Source organism: Neopsephotus bourkii, unplaced genomic scaffold (assembly GCF_033783945.1).
Source record: "Neopsephotus bourkii isolate Nb327-2 ecotype Australia unplaced genomic scaffold, CSIRO-AGI_Nbou_v1 NB_196, whole genome shotgun sequence".
NCBI lineage: Eukaryota > Metazoa > Chordata > Aves > Psittaciformes > Psittacidae > Neopsephotus > Neopsephotus bourkii.
The window spans coordinates 343354-366939 of NW_026900709.1; the positions used below are offsets into that span (position 1 = coordinate 343354).

The window sequence follows — 23586 nt, forward strand, 5'->3', positions numbered from 1 at the left end:
GCTCTAGCCAAGAACTGTCTGCACAAGTGTTCAGTCCCGTCTGTTACAATTCAAAGATCAATCTGTCCTCCAAAACCTTAACTGCCCAAAGCTGTTTTCCTCAGATTTTGAGAATACAATGTGGTCCTAACAGAAAGATTGGCTGGGCATGTTTCATAAATATTTAAATACATTTCCTTTTTGGTTTTCTTCCCAGGACCTGTACTACAGGCTCTTTGTTTCTAATTTCACCTAGGCAAGATCCGTTTCTCTTGAAGCCTTTCAGGATTGCAGATATTTCCCAATCAGAAAAAAATCAAAGGTTTTTGGTTTTTATCAAAGTGGACAAAACCCCCAGTTTTGCTCTTGATATACACTGAATCTTGCTATAATATACAGTTAGATACTCCCCACTCATAAGAGGCAGCTAGCTTGAGCTTCTTGTCTGCCTATTTCAGACCAGAACCTTTCAGTTACCCCTTTGTCATCTTAGGTGTATGTTCTTACCATCTGTATTCTGGTGTAGATACTACTCATTTACCTCTTCGTGGTAGAGAACCAATTCAAAGCTGTTCTGTGGATTTGGGAAAGAGGCCCAGAGAATCTTGCAATCCTTAACATTTTTATTTACACAACAGCAAAGTTTTATTTTGTCCTGCATCCTGTGCTGCTGCTCTAGGGACATGAGGATTCCTTTGCTTTGCAACAGTGAGTCTTAGCTTTTGAGATACCTACTGAAAATACCAAGTTCAAGTGGCTATTCATCCACACAGAAAAGATGGCAGAAGTGTATTACTGTCCATAAATGCTCAGGTTCTCAAATTCTGTAGATAGGGAAATGAAACAAATTCTAGGATTAATGTAAACATTAAAATTTGTGCACGGTGAGCTTCTACTGTAAGAAAATTTTTAAATGTTCTTTAAATATTGGTGGTATATAAATGTGTTTCCTGGTTTGCAGAAAGAAAATTCTGACCTGTGCTTTAAGCACAAGAGTAACTCTTACCTGCTAATTTACATGTGGAGATATGAGATATTGCTGATATGTTGCTGGATTTAGACATTTGTCAATACATCTGAGACACCCACTTTTGGAAAGATGTCTCTCTTTTTTTTTGGTGTGATTATCAAGGAGCAAGTCATTTTTGTTTAATACTGGGTCACCTCTTACTGTGCTGTATTTTTAGATTTTGTTTTAAAAAATTTTCAATTTCTGTGTCTTGTAACGGTAGCAATGAACAGCAAATTGCTGACAAGCTTTTTTGAAGTATGAAATGTGCTTTGTTTTGGTTTTCTCTTTTCTTTCTTTTCCTGATGTTACCACGTTCTGTTCCTCAGAATGTTTTCTCTTTCTGTGATTCCTTTTCAGCTTCTGCACATAAAGTGTGATAATGATGAACATATGTTTCAAAGACCCTCTACTTTTTTCTGGTGTAACAGTGAGGATTCACCTCCTTGTTTAGATATCTCTTCCATTACACTTACTCCTAGGAGTTCTCCTGACTCTAGACTACCACCTGGATTGTTAATACCACCACCTTCAAAAAGTAGTCTTCCAAAGCCAACCAGGGAATACAGCTGGCCAAGACCTCGTGTAATCCTGCTGTGCAAAAGTTTTTTAATTTATTTCTTTTTGCTTTCCTTTGTTCTCTGTTGTGTGTTAGCTTGTATTAAAAATGTGCATTTTGTACAGTGGTTAAAGGACAGAGCAAATGTGTCTTAGATTCTTGAGCAAAACTCTTAAAATGAGGAATTTCTGAAAATCTATTTCTACATAGCTTTTTTTCTCTCATCTGCAAAACATAAATTCTTATTTTCCCAACATGTTTAAATTAGTACATTAATTACCAGTTATCTGTCAATCTTTCATTAAAATTATTTTTATTAAGAATAGTTATTAAAATATAACAAAACTAAAAATCCAACTTCAAGGACTTCCTTGTTCCCCCAATGAATTAATATGAAAGTAAACAGCCATTATATAGGTTTTAGCATACATTATAAAAACTCTGTGCAAAATTAAGGTTGAAAATTATTCTTATACAAAATGGGCATATTCCTTTTTCATATCAGTATGCTTATACTCTCAACTTTTTTTCCATTTGCAAGTAACATGTGGCTGTATTTGAGAAACATCCTGGCTTTCTGCATGTGTTCACTAAATAAAAGTGCTTCTTATATATATTCAAAATCTGCATTTCTTAAAATAACTAAATTATAGCTTTACTTACGCTAGCTGTAGCAGTAGTACAGACACGGCCAGTAACTCAGCAGAATGGCATATAGCCAGGAAATGAAAGTGTAAAGTTTGGGTTTGCCTTTTTTTTTTTTTTTCTAAAAGACTAAAGACTAAGTATAAATACTGCTTATTTATCTAGCTTCTAGATAAATTCGTTTAATAAACACTTAGCAAATAAGGAGAATCTATGTTAGCATTTACTCTCTGTGAGATTCTAGGATTATCCATCAATGTTGCCCAGGGGGGTTGTGGAGTCTCCTACATTGGAGATATTCAAGGCCCGCCTGGACAAGTTCCTGTGTGATGTACTCTAGGTTACCCTGCACTTGCAGGGGGGTTGGACTAGATGATCTTCTGACATCCCTTCCAACCGTTGGGATTCTGTGATTCTGTGAAATGTAGGTTAATATATGGCATGTAGTTATGCATTAAACCTGATGCCACTTTCCTGGTGTAGACAAAAGCCTGTCTAGAATCAGAGAGAGTTTTGTTTGTATGAAGCAAGGAATGTGAGATTCATTATATGTGTCCTTTGGGTCAAGCACATCCATTGCCCTATTTTGAGTGGGAGCAGATGACATCCAGTGATTGCCTTGACCTGAATTATACTGGTTCTTCGATGGTGCACAGAGGTGCCAGGAGGTTAATGCAAGGTCCATGGCCATAGCAGTAAGAGCCTGTTGTGTCTAAATACTATGCACACAAATCTTTTCACAATATATGATCTTTGAAATTGCAACGATAACTCATGTGGAGCACAGTAGGAGTTATGTATATGTAAAAATCTTTGAAATTAGTTATTTTATGAAGCTAATGCAGCTGTGATCTTGCCAGGGAATAACATGACTGAGAGAATATATTTTTAAATAGGAAAAAAAAGGCAATATGTTAAATGTGATTTTTTTTTTCCTTCTTGGTATAGCTAGGTAGAAATGCCCCAGTTTTTTTTTAGATACTGAGCAGTTCTAGATCTCCTGTAATGCAAATTTAAAATATGAATTCAAAATCCCTTAGAAACAGGAAATGTAGGACTTGCGAGTCTATTTTTCTCATTAAGCAGTGTATTCAGAGGAAGACTGTGGTTCGATATCCTTTCCTTCTCAGCAACTACTGCAGCCTTGAGAGAGAAATAGAGGTACTTAGGCCTATCTCTACACTTGGATTAGAAATCTGTGCTGTGTGCTGTGAGAGGGCAGCTTCAGTTGTTGCAGGAGAGGCATTCTAAAATAAGATTTAGGTCCATGGAACTCTATCTCATGGGTCAGCAGTACTAAAGACTGTATGTTTTCCAGATTGTTGTATCCATGTATTCTGAATAAGGATCCATGTGACTAATTTAACTTCTTAATAATTTTCATGTGAATATTTTGGTCAAATTTAATCTTACTTAAAAGAAGTAGTCTTCCTGATACACAGAACGTAGGGGGTTTTGTGTTATGGAAGTAATAACATTAATATGCAAACTAGTTTTGAACATATATTTTGCTTTCAGCTTGCAAATCTCAAGACTATTTCATTGTCTTGTCTTTAGTGTTCAGTTTATTCTGACTTAACTGTGATTTGTTTGTGTCTTAAAGTAATAGACTGATGTAGGAGGAATGAATCATTAAAAAATAAATATGGCTGTAGAACCATAGTTACTATTGGGTTTGGCATTTCCTTGCTTTTATTGAACCCTTCCAAATTCTTGGGCCTTCCTAATGAAATCTCTTCTGTTTCACATTCAAAAATGAGAGTTTTACTCTATTGTATTCAGTGTATTGGATGTCCATATTGTTAACTAATGAAAAAATACATTGAAGCTTTAATCACAACAGGTTTTTAGGTTGCCAAGTAAGTTATGATGTAGGGAAGAATTAATGAACAAGAAGTGTTTGGATTGTATCTTTTAATTTTAACTACTTGTCTGGAGCATAGCATATTCTTGTTACAGTGTTAACCTTAAATGGGTCTTGTGAAGATATCTGTATTCATATATCTGCAATAGAGACCTGCTTGTCACCAGCTTTTTCAGGTTTAACTGTGTTACATTTCTGGCTGTACCAGACGGACTGAAAAAGGAAAAATTACAATGCTGCTTGCGTATTGAAGAGTTTTAGCATGTCTCAGACTCTGATCTGCAAATGCCATTTGCTTGGTGTCAGGGGCTGTTTTTTGCATGCTGGTGGTTATTTTTAACATTTTTTTTGAAACTCTGGCGCTTATCTGCAAGCTAAACAGTTCAGTATTGTGATATTTTTCATGTGAATTACTGCCCTAATATTTATTGTCCTTATTGTAGGCAGGCAGTGTGACACCTAAATCACCCTCCACTGACATCTTTGATATGGTTCCCTTTTCTCCCATATCCCCTCAGTCATCAACACCTACTCGCAATGGTACACAGCCTCCTCCAGTACCCAGTAGATCTACAGAGATCAGTAAGTTTTGTAACATCTGACCTAATTTTTGCTTACATTATATTTTTAGTAAAGCATCTTTAAAAATTTGCGTACATTTTGCATGAAAAGACAGATACAGTTTTTGTAAATCACGTTCAGTAATGCCATTTTGTTTTATACCATCTTCCCAGAGTCATCAGTGCTGCTGCCAAGTTACAAATTTATTTACTTGCTGAACTATTATATATACAGATTGAAGGAGTTTGGTTGGGGGTTTTAACTTGGCTTTTCTTTTACAATATCTTTTTTGTACTTACTTCAAGAAATACTTTTACTTCCTCTTAGTTTTTTCCTTGTCAAGCCACAGTTGTAGCATCTAACACCTACAATTCTGGGGAAGACAGAAGGTGGAGTAAGTATGGCGATGATGGTGCAGAAGGAGGAGTTGAAGAAATCCCTCAAGATGCAGACTGTCTTGGAATGCTATTTTTAAAACTGCTTTTCATACCATCTACAGCTTTGTTTTTCAGTTATAGTTGATGAGCCTTTCCAGATCTATGTACCACTCCTAAAAGGTCTTGAAAAGATGATTAGTAATAGCAATTTTATTTTCCAAAGGCTCGAAAACAGCTAGGGTAAGGTTCTTGGCTTCACTGGAAATCTTTTAGGAGTCCACACTATATTTTTAAAAGCTTTGGAAATCTGTTGGGGGAGGGGGGCGTGGATCATACAAAAGCAATGTTAGAGGCAGTAGAAGTATCAGTCTGTGTGTAGTATCTTGTATTTCTGATTCATGTTTTAGTGTGGGTAAGGAACATTAGTGTTACTGCCTGACACCATATAAAACCACATTTCGAGAGTTTCTACATTTTTTAGGGAATGATTCTGGTATGTAGAATTTTCAGGTATGAATGAAAGCTGTGTACAATTATAAATGCCTTGTAAAACTTAACTCAGTGAATGTCTTCCCCAGTACCATATCCTACATATTTTTTTGTTCCATTGCTCAGAATGGCTGTCACCATTTAAAAAAAAAGTAGATGTCAAGGCTGTTGATTCAGTAAAAACATATAGATATATAGTATTAGATTAATTTATATTAATTTCTATGGGTCTCTCAAAGGGTGTATTAACATAATTTAAAACCATTAAGAATAGTTAATATTAACTGTTCTTAAATAACTTAGAAGAACATTAAATTAGAACTGTTAAGAGAAATTTCATGGCTTTGTACAGAAAAGAAAATATTCAAAGACACCACCTCGAAGAACTCCTTTTGAGTTTTGGAATTTGTTTTTTGGAAACTACAGACAATGCCATAAAATTAATCTCAGTTGTTCATATACAGCTTTGAAAATAATTTCAAATGAACTACATGACAAGGGTTTTGGTTTTGGTTTTGGTTTTTTGGTGGGGTTGGGTTGTTTTTTTTTGGGTGCTTTTAATTTAGGATTGGGGGGGGGGATGTTTTCTTTTTCTTTTCATTTTGGTTTAGTTTGGGTTTTGTTTTGGTTTTGTTTGGGGGTTTGGGGTGGTTTTTTTTAAGCTTTGTCCTGGCTCAGTTCCATTGAAATTGTGGCTAGAAATCGTGTGGGAGCCAGCGTTCAATGCTGAGGAGTCTTGAGAATTCCAGCTATATAGGTTTGTGATTATTTTGTCAGTGGGATTTGTAATATAGAAATTGCTATAAATATATTGCTCATTTAGTGGTGACTGCTGCTTAAAATAGTTGCTTCTTCTGTAATTCATTCATTTGCATTAAATTCAGATAATGTAGTTCAGAGATCTTGCAGGTAGTATCTGTGAATTCTCTGCTCCTCAGTGTGCTGTGCTTCAGAGAGAGGTTACAGAAGGACATCATAGTCTTTATACTTTTGATTCCTGCTCTTTTAGTCTGTCATGGTACTTTATACATTGAAAATGGTTGCATTCATCAGCTATGAACACACTTCGGCATATTTCAGATGTGACATATTTCAGATGTGACATATATTACAGAAGAGGAATACTTTATAATCAAACAAAGACTTACTGTCTTTGATGAGAAAGTTCAAATCCTGTAAGAACCTCATTCAAGCTACGCAATGTTACAGTGCTGTAATAATCTAAAATAGTACATTGTTTTGTATGGTGTTACTGCTGTCAGGGCAAGCAAGCTGGCATTTCTTTCTCCAGTGTAAGTCAGATAGGTGGCACCCTAGAGGAAGCGATGTTTGGAGTCTCCCATTTTCTGAGGTCATCTTTTATGTTCTTTATCTCTGTCACTTAGCTGCTGCTTCCTCGTGGAGTAAGGGATTGCAAATGTTCTTGCAAGTTATCTTAAAGGACAGAAATAGTTTATTAAATTTAACTAATTAAAGGAGGAACTACTTTATGTGTTTCTTGTAGACACAGCGTTATTGTATCTCAGAAAGGAACCGGAGAATACATTATTCAATTGTTCAACATTTATACCACTCAAACACATCTTGAACAATCCAAGGTCACTACTGGCAGATGTAGAAATATGCTCCCAGATGCTATCTTTCCAGAGACATTTAAGAGTATGTTGTCAAAATAATGTTGGAACCATTTTTTATCCTGTAGTAACTCCAAAATAAACAAATACAGAATAGCCTTCAACTAGGGGAAAGGCTTCCTGGACTTTACTACCTCAGCTTACTCCAAATACTTTCATGGGTGCTTGTCTTCAGCGTGATTAATTTTTATTTGTCATCACAGCTGATCCAGGACTGGGGAAAGTATATATAAGCATAACTGTGCCTGGATGATAGCTAAGGTAAAGAAGATTGAGATGCACAATGCCAAATATTTGTAGTTTTGTTTAGGAATTGTTAGTTTTTGGTTCATTACTCCAGTATTACGTCTTTCTTGTCCTGAATATCACAGAAACAAGAATGTATTACCTGTTAATGGCTTTGTGATTTAAGTTGTGAATGTAAAACAAGCATTTCATGTCTTTTGAATTTGTTGGTTCATTTTCCACACTGTAAATTTATTTCCATTTACAAAGGAATGGGAAAAGGAAAGGCAATATATGCTGTTTGAAAGGATCATTTTCAGGGCTTTACTGGTTGCTGTGTATTGGAGAAAGAAATGCCTATATCTGCTACAGTTATTTTGGGGAGTATGCTAGGCAAGATATTCTTTTTATAGTTAATCTTCTTGCCTGAAATAAAAAATCAGTAATTTATCCCACCTCTGCTGAAAAGGAGCCCCTCAGAAATGGTGGAGTGAACAGTAGCAGATAAGCTTATGGAGATCCCATGCAGTAGTGCAGCTCGTCAGTGACTAATTTTAGTATTCATCCAGTTTCCATATGTTCTTCAGCTTCTAGTCAAAAGAGAAATACGATGATGCTATTGAAAATATTTCATGGAACTTCCTCTCTCCCTGACTCTTAGCAATGCACTCTCATATAGCATACAAATTTGAAACGCAGTTCTACTACGGAGTTTTTCAGCTGGTTTACTGAAATGGGTAGCAACTTATAATAGAGATAGCTCCCCAAATAATAATTTTTCATAGAAACCCAGCTACGAAATATTCACTGTTTTGAATTTGATTCTGTACAGGGTTTTTTAGGTTCTGTCACTTACAATAAATTATACACCGGTTAGTCAGCTTTGAATAACAATATAAATGAAGTTATCCTTCACCTGAAGGCAGGAAACATTAACAGAGCTAAAGCTTTTGCCATTCTCCTGCTGATGAGCTCAGAAGTGCTGTCATTAATAAAAGCCTTATAATAAGGCATGACTGATATAATATCCATAGTAGTGTACAAAATACTTGCTTTCAAACTAGCGATGTCATATTTCAGTGCTAAGAAATGCAAGAGTTGTGTTCTTTAAAGGGTTTCTTTTTCCTAAATACATTCCTTGAATATTTGCTATGGCTTGGTGCTGAAACTGGCTGCTTTTAGCTGTCTGACCACACAGAAAACTGTTAGCTCCTTATAAGGGTAAAAAGAACCTGGGGTGGGGGGGAGAGGGGAAGAGAAGAAGAAAACAAACCTATACAGTGAACAAATATGCTTACAAGTAGCATAAACCATAATCACTTTTTGCCCAGTAGATCCTAGAATGAAAGTCAAAGCTGCTGCACATCTGAAGGTTACTTCATAGGAGCATCGGAGCATGTAAGGACAGTGGTTGTACTGAAGCAGACCCATTTTGGCTCTGAAAGAGGCAATGGACAAGATAGATCCTAATTTTTACATTAGATTGCCCTAGTTAAAGTCTAATTTGTATGCAGGTGGTCTGCCTCTGCCAGGAAAAACTAGATTTTTCTTTTTTTGAGTAAGATAGGCTTTTGGAATTAAGCTCTCAGATCTGGGCCATCGCCTAGTCCCATGTGGCAGTTCAAAACTGTTTAGCCACAGTTTTTGAAATATGTAATTAATCAAGTTCCTTTTTGTTTCTGTACTTTATTATGGGAGTAAATGCTGGAAGCTGCTAATAATTTAAAATGCTTATTGTGCAGCCTGATAACACCTAATAAATCAGGTCAAAACCCATGAGAAGACTGACATGCGCAGTAATTGTTGAAGATCTTGGACAACCTACACATCTAAAATTCTGACAACAGGGATGCCAAAGTAAAAACTGTTTAGCTATATGCACATGATTCAGTATTTATAACGTGACTGGTAACACTGCAACATGGATTTTGTGTCAAGTAGTCAGTTGTCAGCTTTTGTATCTTGGATGTAACGGATAAAATTTTGTTCTAAATCTAAATTCTAAATCTAAAATTAGCTAGTAATTTCAAAGTTACTAATAGCCCCTTTTATTCTCATGTTCTTAAGCTAGAATTGTTTTAAGGTAGGTAGTATGCTTACCAGGTTTCTTGCTGGACAATCTTAAAAGTTAGGAGATGGATAGGATATGTTTTTAATTTTATTTCTACTAATGAAAAGACTATTAATTTGGTTCTGTAAGTTGCAATCAGTGTGGTTGAGTAGGGTTAGCAAAATAATTTTCTTACTGCTTTAGTTCAACCCATTGTGGGATAGAAAAACTCTGTATAGATGGAACATTACATGTAGAGGGAAAAAAATTCCCATTACCAAGAAGGAATTAAAAATATTTGGACTATCAGATTTGAAGAACTGTCCTAGGAAAAAAAAAAAAAAAAAAAAGTATTGGAGGTGTTCTTCTTGTCCAGACAAAACCAAAACAAAAATCCCCTGACTGCTACAAAGCATACTACAGTTAAGAAAAATGCGAAACGGTATGGTATTGAAAGAGAGAAATTTTCAGTCATTCTATTGTGGATCCAGATTTAGTGGAGTTTTAGGGTAAGTGACTTTTCATGGTCCTGTGTTTTTTTCATTCAGTTTTTACTTTATCTTATCCAACATTTTAAAATCCTAACAAATAGTGTTAGTTAATATCAGCTGTGCACTGAGGAACTCTATCAAATGAAGGCCTTCCCTTCCATGATGAAGAGTAAATGTTGTCCTTATGAAGATGTCCTTAACCTTGATGGGAAGTGGCAGACAGGGGACATGAAGGCTAGTTTGTTTGCAAGAGTATTTTTCTGACATAATGTTAGGGTGAAATTTGACAACCAATGTCTGGTTCCCTTCCCGTTTCTGAAACTCCTCATACACGCCAAATCCAGAGCACATTTAAGTTGGAGATACCCTCTTCAAATTGCAACTTATCAGATCCCTAGAATTCCTTTAAGAGGCAGAAGTGTTAATGAAATCAAAGTGAGCCTTAAACAGAGGTTGATGGTGTTCTTGGAAAAATTTGAACATTAAACTTAGGAAAACTAATCAAGACCTGGCTTTAAATTTGGATTTGTGGTTAATCAGTTGTAGATCTGGAGGTGCTATTGTTCAGCCTTTAAGGAGACCTAAGATGGCTTTTTCAAAGAGTTATTTTCATAGCCCTTACCTTTTCTCTCAGTGACTCACTTTTCTCTTATTCCAGAGAGAGACCTTTTTGGAGCAGAACCTTTTGACCCTTTTAGCTGTGGAGCAGGAGATTTCCCTCCAGACATTCAGTCCAGACTAGATGAGATGCAGGTAACTACTGAGGTATCAATTATGCAGTTTTCTGTGGCTGTATGACTCTTCTTGAAATACATGTTTACAGTATTCTGAAAATGTATTCTAGACTACACACAAATACATACAGAAAAAAATGGTTTTGACTGTTTTTGTAAGTGTGCCTCATGGTCTTTGAGTTGGAGTTTGAATTTGCCTGAAGATCCTTACTTGGTATTAATATGGACACCTGCACTAATTTAGGGGTTCACAGCAGTGTAATCAAATTGTATACTGCTCTTCCTATCTGGGAAGGTTCTGAGGGAACTGAAAAAGAGAGATGGGCAAGAGCCCTACAGATCCTCTGATCTTGTTACTCTTCAGTTCTAACAATCACCATCATCCCAATTTACCCTCATCTTTCTATCAGTGACATCAGTCTGGTTTTTCATAGCATTGGCACAGGCAAAGTATGTGCTTCAGATGCCTTTAAAACAAGCGGTATTTGACTGTGGCACTCTGGAGCACTTAAACTGTTGTGAACTGATTCAAGAATTCTGAGTGGAAGCATTTGTCAGAAAATGTTTGCTGATTCTAAAACACTCAATTGTATCTGTTCAGTTGCTGATCCAATTTTGAAGCAGTTCTAGGAGAAAGCCACCAAGTTTTGGAATAACTCACTGTCTTCAGTCAGACTTTCCAAAGTGCTAGTTCCTTGCCAGCTTGCTTATCTGTGTGTTTTTCAGCAGCCTGCCAGCAAAACAAACACCTGAAAACACTGGAAACTTGAATTTCTAGGATCCTGGCTTCTCAGCAGAAAGTGTTCCCAGGGCTTCTAGCCCTCTTTTCTCTCAAGATCCCACAGGGTCCAAGAGAGCTAGCTCTCCGTCTCCTTCTGTTCCTTTTTTTTTCTGCCTGGAGAGCAGCAGAAACATTTCAAAATGGCTGAAATAAAATTTAAACACCATTTAGTTTTCCTGAGTATAATCTTTTCATTTCTATTCACTATGAAATTTCCTTTTCCATGTCAGTTTAGGGTGTTGCCCCTGGCAAACTCCACTCACAGTGAAGTAAGAAACTGAGGTTGTTGGTCACCTGTACTCTGAGACATATAATCACAGTATCACAGTATCACAGTAGGTTAGAGATTGGAAGGGACCTCAAATGATCATCTAGTCCAATCCCCCTGCCGGAGCAGGAACACCTAGATAAGGTTACACAGGAACGTGTCCAGGCGGGTTTTGAATGTCTCCAAAGAAGGAGACTCCACAACCTCCCTGGGCAGCCTGTTCCAGTGTTCCGTCACCCTCACTGAGAAGAAGTTTCTTCTCAGGTTTAAGTGGAAACTCTTGTGCTCCAATTTGTACCCATTACCCCTTGTCCTTTCATTGTTTGCCACTGAGAAGATCCTGGCTCCATCCTCGTGACACTCCCCCTTTATATATTTATATACACTAATAAGGTCACCCCTCAATCTCCTCTTCTCCAAACTATAGAGACCCAGCTCCCTCAGTCTTTCCTCATAAGGGAGATGCTCCACTCCCTTAATCATCTTAGTTGCCCTGCGCTGGACTCTCTCCAGCAGGTCCCTGTCCTTTTTAAACTGAGGGGCCCAGAACTGGACACAATATTCCAGATGAGGTCTCACCAGGGCAGAGTAGAGGGGAAGGAGGACCTCCTTGACCTACTAACCACCCCCCTTCTAATACAACCCAGGATGCCATTGGCCTTCTTGGCCACAAGGGCACAGTGTCGGCTCATGGTCACCCTGTCGTCCACCAGGACCCCCAGGTCCCTCTCCCCTACACTGCTCTCTAACAGGTCGTTCCCCAGCCTATACTGGAACATGGGGTTGTTCCTGCCCAGATGCAGGACTCTACACTTTCCCTTGTTATATTTCATCAAGTTATTCCCCGCCCAGCTCTCCAGCCTGTCCAGGTCCCTCTGGATGGCAGCACAGCCTTCTGGCGTGTCGGCCACTCCTCCCAGCTTAGTGTCATCAGCAAACTTGCTGATAGTACACTCAATTCCCTCATCTAAATCATTGATGAATATATTAAATAATATTGGTCCCAGTACCGACCCTTGAGGCACTCCACTAGATACAGGCCTCCAACTAGACTCTGCCCCATAGACTACAACTCTCTGGCTTCTCTCCTTCAGCCAGTTCACAGTCCACCTCACTACCCGATCATCCAGACCACACTTCCTCAATTTAGCCGCAAGGATGCTGTGGGAGACCGTGTCAAACGCTTTGCTGAAGTCGAGGTAGACCACATCCACCGCTCTACCATCATCCATCCACCGTGTTATTTCCTCATAAAAGGCTACAAGATTGGTCAAGCACGACTTCCCCTTGGTGAAGCCATGTTGACTGCCTCTCATAACCCTCTTATCCTTGATATGCCTTAAGATGGCACCAAGGATAAGGTGTTCCATCACTTTCCCAGGAACGGAGGTGAGGCTAACCGGTCTATAGTTACCCGGGTCCTCCTTCTTGCCCTTTTTGAAGACAGGAGTGACATTTGCTTTCCTCCAGTCCTCAGGCACCTCTCCCGTTTCCCAAGACTTGGTAAAGATGATGGAGAGCGGTCTAACAATGACCTCAGCCACTTCCCTCAGCACCCGCGGGTGCATCCCATCTGGACCCATGGATTTATGGATATCCAGATTGCTCAACTGGTCTTTAACCCATTCCTCATCAACTAAGGCAGACCGCTCCGTTGACCTATCTTCATCCGGGGTCTCAGCGGTACAGGGCTCTTCAGGACTGCCTCCAGCAGAGTAGACAGAGACAAATAAGTCATTCAGTAACTCTGCCATCTCTGTATCTTCTGTCACCAGGGCACCCGTCCCGTTCATCAGCGGGCCTACATTGCCTCTGGTGTTAGTTTTACCTGCCATGTATTTGAAAAAGCTCTTTCTGCTGTCCTTGACCCCTCTCGCCAGCTTTAATTCCAAGGAGGCCTTAGCCATCCTAGCAGCTTTCCTACATCCTCTAGCAGCAGCCTTATATTCTTCCCAAGTGGCCAGCCCTTCTTTCCATGACCTGTAAACTCTCCTCTTCCACTTGAGCATACCGAGCAATTCCCTATTTAACCACGCAGGTCTCCTGACCCTCTTCCTCGACTTCCTACGTGTCGGGATGCTCTGATCTTGAGCTCGGAAAAAGCAGTCCTTGAACGTCAACCAACTATCTTGGGCCCCTTTCCCTTCAAGCAGCCTAGCCCACTGGATTTCCCCTAGCAATTGCTTGAAGAGGCCAAAGTTTGCCCTGCTAAAGTCCAGGGTTGCGATTCTACTTGCTATTCTACTGACCCTACCACACAAGATCCTGAATTCTACCATCTCGTGGTCGCTGCAACCAAGGCAGCCCTCAACCTTCACTCCTTCAACCAGACCCTCCTTGTTAGTGAGGATGAGATCCAGCAGCGCACCTCTCCTGGTTGGCTTATCCACCATTTGCATGAGGAAGTTATCATCCATACACTGGAGGAACCTCCTGGACTGCGGCTGGGTTGCCGAGTAGTCCTTCCAGCAAACATCAGGGAAGTTAAAATCCCCCACGACGACCACGGCCTGTGACCGTGAGGCCGCTCTCAGCTGCCTGTAGAAGGCCTCGTCAACTTCCTCACCCTGATCCGGTGGCCTGTAACAGACCCCCACAACAGTATTGCCCCTGCCAGCCTGCCCCTTAATTCTCACCCACAGACTCTCGACTCGCTCATCATCTGTCCCCGGACAGAACTCAACGCATTGTAGCTGCTCTCGCACATAAAGAGCAACCCCACCACCCCGCCTGGCTGGCCTGTCTTTCCTGAAAAGGACATAGCCCTCCATGACTATATTCCAGTCATGTGAGCTGTCCCACCACGTCTCTGTAATTGCCACCAGATCATAATCTCCTGACTTAACACAGGTTTCTAGCTCCTCCTGCTTATTTCCCATGCTGCGCGCATTGGCGTACAGACATTTCAGGGAGCGAGCCGAGCACACCGATTTCACCCTAGGATTACAGGAGGCCTCCCAGTCTTCATCAATTCCAGAGCGCTGTCCCAAATAATTTCAGATAACAGATAAAAGCGAAAACTGGCTTCTTTACAATTCCAGTAAAAATGCTTGGGTTTTGTAAATGAAATAATGTTTTTGCCAAGCCCTTTAGCACAAAAAGCAAATCTTCTAGCACCTCACACTGATATACATCAATGTTTCTATTGTCTATAGCCGACTTTAGGAAAAAGTATACTGTAGCATCTCTGGCTACTAGGAAGAATCCTATGAAAATACCCAAATGTCACACACTAAGAGTTCTTATTACAGGTAATGTTAGTTTGATTGTTAGCATATAAGCCTGCAAAGTGCTATCACCTCATAAAACATCAGTGAATGGAACAGTAGAAATCCTTATCAAAATTTTTGAAGTCATAAAATGAGAAACTCGCATCATTGTTTGTACTCTCTTGACCAAAAAAACAGACAAACAATAACAAAAACTCCAAACCTGATGCCACTATTACGCCCCATTGCAAAGAATATTGCCTTGGTCCTGCATTCCCCTCTGCACATACACGTTTTGGTTTTCCAGCTTTTTTTTGTATGCTTTATCTCGCAATTGGAGCTTCTAGTCTATCAGTCTTAGCATACCCTGACACTTCCACTGAAAATTAACTAGTGGGTCTATATGTAGAAACAAAACTTATTCATATATAATCCAGTTGAGAACAAGGATAAAGTTAACAAAGTATGAAAACAAAATTCTAACAATTCTAACTTTGACCAAAAAAGTTATGTACAGTATTATGCTAGTGGTAAATGCAGATTGAAACATGTTTTTACTAATATCTCTTTTATCTTCTTGTGCTTTCCTGGGTGCCTAGCGTCATCGATGGTTGGTATATCATATTTTGATAATGGTATTTAAAGCATTTACAATTGAAATGTGCATGTGTTCATGTCTGGTGTCTATTTTTATGAATATGTATGTACATATGCAAAAACTTTCATGTAACTTTTAAAACTTTTAGTGGCCTACAATTTTTTAAGGTAGGAAAGCTGATTCTTTTTCTTATCAGCTGCTAATACTAAGCCTTCATTTTCATTGCTGTTTATTTTCCATGTGTACTAGTGAAGCCTCCAGTTTTCGTTATCAGATTGTCCTTAGTGAAATGGTTTAAGCAAAACCTTTGATACATATATTTTTGTGTTAATACAGTCACATTTGTGATTATTTGGAAATAATTACTTAAAAGCTTGAAATGAGCAGAAGATAGCTGTACTAGAAGTCAGTGGTTGTTAGATATACAGCTGATAAGAAGAAAGGTGAAATGGATGCTGCAAAAGGTAAAAGCACAGAATATGCAATGTGCTCTGGAAAATGTAAAGAAACGTAAGAAAAATACAGGCTTCTTTCCTTCTCTGGAATGCAAACTGAAGGAATCTGTTCACATTATGAAAGTACAGTCTGACTTTCAGTAAATACATATTCCATTAAATATACAAAGGTAAGTTGCTTATGAACACATCTAATAGCTCAAAATATAAACTCACTCTGAGACGGTGTTAAATACAGCTTATCCTGCAGTGAGTGGTAAGCAAGCTGTCTCGGCAGCAGCCAGTGACAAACTGATTGGAGCAGCTCGGTCCAGACTCTCTTACCCTGTTTCTCCTGTAAAGTTATGTCAGATGCCTTGTCAAACATATGCCTGTCTGCAGTAAAGCTGTCTCACTGTATGTGTGCGTTGGAAGGTGATGTGTAAGCAAAGTGGGAGGGGAAAGTGCAGCACAGAAGAAGCTTTGGAGGATAAGCCCTTTAAGTAGTGGGTGCTTTCCTCTGCATCCAATATTCTGAATTTAAAAAGATCAGATAAATTTTCCTGACCTCTGGGAGAACACTTTTATATTTAAACTTCAGTGAGAGTCCAGATTTCACACTCAAGCTCTTTCTACTCCATTTCTCAGTCTAGTCTCTTGTTGATATTTTTGGAGAGCTCAAAACTCAAACATATACTGAGATGTGACTTTTACAGCTCAGGCCTCTCTCTGATGACTATTCAACCTTCCATTTCCCCCACCTTTATGCTGAAACATATTTTAATTTCACTATTTTTACTGCATTCAGACATTAATAAATGTAATCTGTCTGTTTTCTCAGAAACCTTGCAGTTGAGGGGAAGTTTCCCTGGATCATTACTCATACCAGGAACAGCTGCTATAATTTATTAAAATCTCAAGGTAGTTAATATCATAAAGCTTCCAGGAGCTGCAGGCCATTCTCCCTGCATGCCCTGAAGCAGTCAGTAGGATTGATGTCTTTCTATCTGAAATAAGTTACCCTCAGCCTTTTAAATTATCTTCTCAGAGATGTGTAAATTTATCATTGGTTCATAGGCTTTCCACTGACTTAAGCTCATGAGGTGAAGTTACTGTGAAGTGACGAGTCAACCTCAAAGCAGTAAGGCTTTGGCAAATTTATCTTCTGGGGAAAAAAGAGTTCTTTGTCTTTTACTGTTTACTGTTTTTAACCGGAATAGCTCATATCTTATTATCAGAGAAACTAAAAAAGTGGGTGTTTTGGAAGAGGCTTTGTTTTCAGGTTGCTTTCACTCGTGAAAACAAGCTTTGCTACTCTCTTCAAGAGACCAATCATATCCTTTAGTACAATACCATTATTTATCTGGGTAACTAAGATGTTCAGTCCTTGTATTAAATCACCCTGAAAGTAAAAAGTTACTTGACATAGTGTTGTGGTTTAAACCCAGCCAGGCAGTTCATTCACTCACTCCCAGTGAGTGGTGCTGGGCTGGAAGCAGTCGAGGCCCGTGTTTCCCCCCTCTGGGAGCTCTCCCCTTCCCCGCTCCCGGAGGGATGGGGAGGAGAATTGAAAGAATTCAACTCCCACGGGTTGAGATAAGAACAGTCCAGCAACCAGTGTACAACACAAATTGCCACCACTACCACCAACGACAACAATAAGAGAAAATAACAAGGAAACAGAATATGATGCTACCCACCGAAAAATGAGTCCGACCCAGAAGACCCTGTGTCCTTCCAGGTAACTCACAGTTATCCCCCCACCCTGGGCACTTCATACTGTGGTATGGAATACCTCTTTGGTCAGTTTGGGTCAGGTGTCCTGTCTCTGCTTCCTCCCAGCTTCCCCTCCTCCCTGGCAGAGCATGAGACTCATGGAGTCCTTGGTCAGGGTAAACATTACTTAGCAACAACTAAAAACATTGGTGTTACCAGCACTGTTCCCAGGCTGAAAGTCAAAACACAATGCTGCACCAGCTACTAAGAAGGAGAAAAATTGACTGCTACTGCTAAACCCAGGACACATAGTCATCGTTCATAGCCCTTCCACTCCTGTCCAGTAACAGGGAATGGCCTTTTCTGCATTTCCTAAAAATCAGCAGATTTGAGAGATTTTCTGATCACATGAGGAGTTGCTCTTTCATGAATGTTTAAAGTACAGGACATGTGTTTTAATGAACAGGCAGTGTGTTGTGCTAAGACATATTACTTTAAGCTGGAGTGTGTAAATTTCACAACGCAAAATACTTTAAATGCTGTGTACTAAAATTAATGTAACTTTTAATATATATAGTATGTAATGTGTATCAGGTGCTGACTATATATGTCATTGTAAAAGAAAAAATATTCTGCATTATACATTAATTGAGTTTATTAGAAAAAGAGAAAAAAATCATAATTTGTAATCAGCTTGGTCATTCCAACTGACTTCATTATTATAACAGCTGCAAATGCTGGGTTTTGAAGTGGAGAGTCTGAATTAGACATACACTGTGTAACGGATACTATAATAATAATATAGCAGCTTCAAGTAGGAGCCAAAGGATTTGACAGAGATGTATGCAGTTCAGATGTATGTATAAACTGTATTCCTGAAATCAGTTATAAAGCTCAAAATGTTCTGCATAGCTGTAAGAACTGCAGCATGGGATACTTCTGTTATCTGCATTAATTACACTTCGGCTGTGTCTGGACATAAAGGAGAATCTTTTTTTAAAACCTTATCTTCCCACAGCTTGCTTGACTACAGCTAATTGCCATTTTAAAAAAAATACAATGTATATTTGCCAAAATACAGGTTTGAGGATTCCAAAAACCATTTAAGAATTTGGAGTTATTTTGCAAAATTTGCAGGATTAGGAATAGAGATGGCTGGGGAGATGCTTTTCTGATCCTTGGAAATTTTATGGCAATCACTTTGCCAAGGAATGCGCTAGACAAGGATCTTCTGATATATTATTTCCCCCCTCCACCTCCCCTTTGAAGACTGCATTTAATTTAGTAGGAGCATTAGTTAAGCCAATTCTTTGTTTTCAACTCCTACGCTCTTCTTGTCCTTCACTTACATTTTCATGAAAAAAAACACACCAAAAAACCTGAACCTCTGGGGTTTACATTCTTTTAAAATCTTAAAAATGCCCATCTGGCGATCTAGATTGCCTTGATGTCCTCTTTATGTTGTTGGGCTTTTTTGATCATGTGGTTGGCATGGAATTTTGAACCTGCTAGTAACTGTAGTATCTGACATTTAATGACAGTCTGTTTTGTGTGATTTAACAGATGAACATTGAAATGTCATGCTCCTTTTATAGACAGTTAAGTGCATGAGCCATTTTAAAGTATGAATGTGTTAACACTGCAGTTCCTGATACTGTAATAGTAGGTTTTCCTTCCTTATTAGTTCTGCCTACAATAGAAGCTGGGTTCTCAAGTATGCAACTAGTAACAGCACCTGGCTACCACATCACTATTTTCTTTTACAACAGACAATAGTTACGGTAATAAAGTTAAAATGCTTTTAAAAATAATTATGATACATATAGTGCAGCAATATCTTAATGGATTAACACTGATCACATTGCAAATACGTGAAAATATGATCATTTTAAATGCAGAATATCACATCTTCAAAGAGGAGGAGGACTAAATAGGGGAGAAAGTGGTCTGAAGTTAAAGAAGAAAAGATAAGGAGAGCATTGTTCTTCAAGAAAGCAGAAATAGTTCAAAATAGTGACAGGAAACACAAGCTAAGTGTTAAATGACAAAATACCATTTTGTATGGAATAAAAAATTAAAAAATCACACATGATCAATATAAAAGCAGTGGGATGTATGTGCTTCCAAAATATATAAGCTGATTTGCTTTTAGCTAGCCAGAGAAAAGACATTGGAAGTGCAGCTTCTTAAGACAGCAGCAAACAGTGCTTGAATATATAGAAAGGTAAGAGCATGCAGGACATGAATTAGATGCATATTCTGTGAAGGCCTCTCTGGATTGCTAAAAATGAACATGGTTGTCCTTGCTAAAGTAGTTGCTGTAGCTGTTGTACCTCTGTTGTACCTCTATGAAGCATCCTCAGGTTGAAGCACAAACTATCCGTTTTACAGTCACAAAACTGGAAGCAGCCTTTACATACACTTCAAAGCATATCTGAAGTGCTTCAAAAGGTAAGCATTTCAGATGCAGTGTAATAACTGCAGGGTTTACAATATGATAGGATAGACTGTAGGGCTAATTCTGAATTTCCCCTTCTGTGACTGCAGTTACATCAATTAATAATATCCTTTTGGTAGATGAACAACAGGAGGTGTTTGACTTGGAGGATCAGACATCTTTTGCTTGAAATATTTTTTCAAATCAGTTCTCTTCCATGTTATCCCTTTGAGAAGTACAGAGTGAATAAAGGGAAAAAAAAGTCAAATGTGCTGGTGGGCTTTGGCAGCACCATGTCATCCAGGAAGGGCAAACTGGGTGACACAGTTGGAGCTACTGGCTCATCTTGGATTTGCCTGTAGGAATATTCAAATTTTACTTGGAAAATCTCAGACCATTCAATAACTATTGCCAGGAAGTTTATTCTGTTTCTCAGTATTACTCTTCTGATGGCAGTAGCTGGTGGGGTTATTAATTATTGATATGCTTTCAAAATTCTAGCCTGGGGTTTAAATCTGAAATTAAGCTGGTTTGATTTGGGATTTATCTTTCAAAACTAAAAGGCATGCTTCAGCTACTGCTGTACTGTGAGAAAAGGCTTGGGCTTTGCAGTACAGGTTGCTTTGCAAGGAGATTTATTTTATTTGCAAGACATTTGCTTCATGAAAGCACCTATTACTGATTTCATAGCATGCAATCAACATTCTCTAAGTGAACTGTATGCTAAGATAATGGTGAACCGAACATTATGGCAGCTGTCCCTGGAGATGATGTTCTCATAGCATTTCTATTCAGACCCCTTGTTTCCAATGGCTTATAACTTTACAGTACTTTTACCTGATAGACTGAAATTTTCTTGACTCAAAGGTAACTTTTCTCTTGAAAATTCAGCCATTATTGTGCTTCTTCTAAAGTAAAGAGAGAAATGTCCTAAAGTTAGGCTCAAATTCAGATGTTTTTAGAAAGAGTTTAACCCTCAAAAAGTCACTTTCCTTTTTGTTAACTTAAGTTTTGTTTCATTGCAGGAGGGGTTCAAAATGGGATTAACTCTTGAAGGCACAGTGTTTTGTCTTGACCCACTAGACAGCAGGTGCTGATGCCGAGAAACTATATATGAAAATCCTACACAGTGTTGTTTGGTTGTTTTTTTTTAATCCTGAACGTGTATTCATAGATATTATCCATGTGCCAAAAATTGATTTTTTCAACATGTAAACTCTTGTGAGATTTGCTTCTGTAAAAATCTAACTTAGTTCTAGTCTTGCCCTGTACAAATGTAGAAAGTTATATTTGTTTATGAAATATGAATTAAATTACACTGTTACGTTTCTTTCTCTCACATTTTGCCCCAGATTAGTATGTTTTATGACTATTAGCTTGGAGAAGTTCTTCAGAAAGCTCGCACATACCTCTCTCTATTTGCAGACCTGCAAGCATGATTTACATGTAATACTTTACCTGGCAGCATTTTGAAATTATGCTTTTAAGCCATTATTTAATATTCAAGCAGTAAAATGTTTAATACTTAATACAAAACGTTCAAATTGCAGTGGAAAGGCAGAAAGTACTAACCATTGATATATGCTTGAAAGGTAAATCTAGATGCTGTGTAACTGATCTCCTTTACTGTGTATCATTACTATGCTGTATATATGTCATTACTAGTTTACAAAATCCAGAAGACTTTTAGGTCCTTAATTCATGTTTTGTAAACTAACAAATTGTTAGTGTGCTTGTCAGTGTTTAATGAGCATAGAACTGCTAATTACAGACTGAACAAAGTAACTGCCCTTTCTTTTAATATTTCATAGCTGAACTGTAAAGTATGTAATACGGAATTCATTATATGATAGCCGTAACTTAGAAAGAAGATTATGGTCTTGCATTTACTTAGGAGTTTATGTAATTTTGTATATAAGCAGGCATTCCACTTACTGGGCTCAGTCCTGTAAGTTACTTTCAGCACCTGAGTGTTTACAGTCAGGCTCTGTTGACTTTTTTTCACTGTCTGCTTTAATGCTATCTGTCTTACTATAATTTTAAAGCTTCCTGTAAGAATTCTATATAAGTTCATAAGTCTTTCATACCCACTGGCTGTTAGAGAAGTAACTGCAGTCTTCAGCTGCTAGCAACTTGCGCTGACCTGTCTATGCATACTCTTCGTTAATCTTCAGCAGAAGCAATAAAATACCATCTTAAACCTATCACAGAAAATTATCATTAGTGTTTTGATGCCCAAACTGCACATCAATTCAAAAACTTTAAAAACTCCAGTATTTTTCTCTCAAAACTTACAGATGTGGAAACCCCCCCCAAAATTTTAGATTTTTCCTGTTTTCATTCCTTTTCCATTAGAGTTTTTTTTAATACTTATGGTTTTGTCTATAACAGTTACAGTTCACAATGAAGAAACAGTTTGCAAATTCAGCACCAGATGCATATGTTTATGCCTTGTTCAACAACATACTTCTGCATATACCTTTGAAGTCCACAAAAATGAATTGGATTATTACTTTAGTCTTCCTCTTTCCTATTCTGTATTCAACATTCATGTAGAGTGTTATATATAAATATATATATTAAAATGTATCAAATCACTAATAGTATATGTTTCATAAAGAGAAATCTTTATAATTTTGTTTGTCATATAGTATTTTGGAATTTGTATAATGAGGATGTTTAGTAGCCATAGGAATGGCTTTTTTTAACAAATAGAATTTGTATTTTTATTGTACTTTAAAAAGCTTTACATAATGAGCACCTATTTAGTGGTCATTTATTATCAATGGTAACACAAAAACAGTATTTGCACATTTTAAGAAACTTCTTCATTACTGATTTTTATTATAGTTGACTGCAAATGGCATGGTTAAATATTACATACCTGGCCAATCCATACAAAAATACTTATAACAACACAACAGTGCATTTTTAATGAAAAGGTTATGTGATCCAATTGGAAATTGTATTTTATGTAGTCTCAAATGTCTGTTTAATTTTGCCTAAAATAAATGTTTTAAAATAAATTGCATTCCAGAAAACAACTTTCATTCAGTAAAATGCCCGGTGGAAGGGAGGGTGGAGAGATGCTTAATTGTTGTGCAGAACCTACCACAAAGAATGGTTTAGTGCTGAAGTGTGTGAAAGTTACCTTATTTGCTGGAACGAATGTGATCTCAGTCAGTGTAGAGAAACTCCAGTGTTTAACCTTTATTACTGAGTTTGGTCTAATCTGTAATCAACAGAGAAAAATCTTGTCCTATATTCAGCCTATAGGCAATTAACTTCACAGAAGCCTGTAAAAAGATAGTAACATCATCTGCTAGTTTGGAGATACAGTGTTAAATCAGTTGTGAATAAGATTTTTTTACTTGTAAATTTATACTCCAACAAAAAGAAAATACCAGTGTGACTGGCTGCTCCTGGGTTTGTCCATGCTTTTTTTATTTCTGGTATCCTTTCTCCCCCCACTTTTTTTTTTCTTAAACTTTTTAGAACTGTGGGATCACCCTGCTGATCATGGTCA

The 23586-nt window shown here is 38.0% G+C and overlaps 1 protein-coding gene across 12 annotated transcripts in view; it reads left to right on the forward strand.

Annotated features, from left to right (window-relative positions):
* The window catches only part of GULP1 (GULP PTB domain containing engulfment adaptor 1), a 170490-nt gene extending 149089 nt beyond the window's left edge, over positions 1-21401 (forward strand). For 8 of the 12 annotated variants that reach the window (XM_061376078.1, XM_061376004.1, XM_061376051.1 and 5 more), the window contains 4 exons: positions 1349-1573; positions 4500-4638; positions 10542-10636; positions 15475-17315. In XM_061376078.1, the coding sequence (XP_061232062.1) occupies positions 1349-1573; positions 4500-4638; positions 10542-10636; positions 15475-15612 (597 nt within the window). In that variant the 3' untranslated portion in view covers positions 15613-17315. Of the gene's footprint in view, positions 1-1348; positions 1574-4499; positions 4639-10541; positions 10637-15474; positions 17316-21085 lie in introns of those variants that run through there. The other 4 variants (XM_061376103.1, XM_061376069.1, XM_061376088.1 and 1 more) reach the window with 4 other exon arrangements.
* The last annotated feature ends 2185 nt before the right edge of the window (positions 21402-23586 follow it).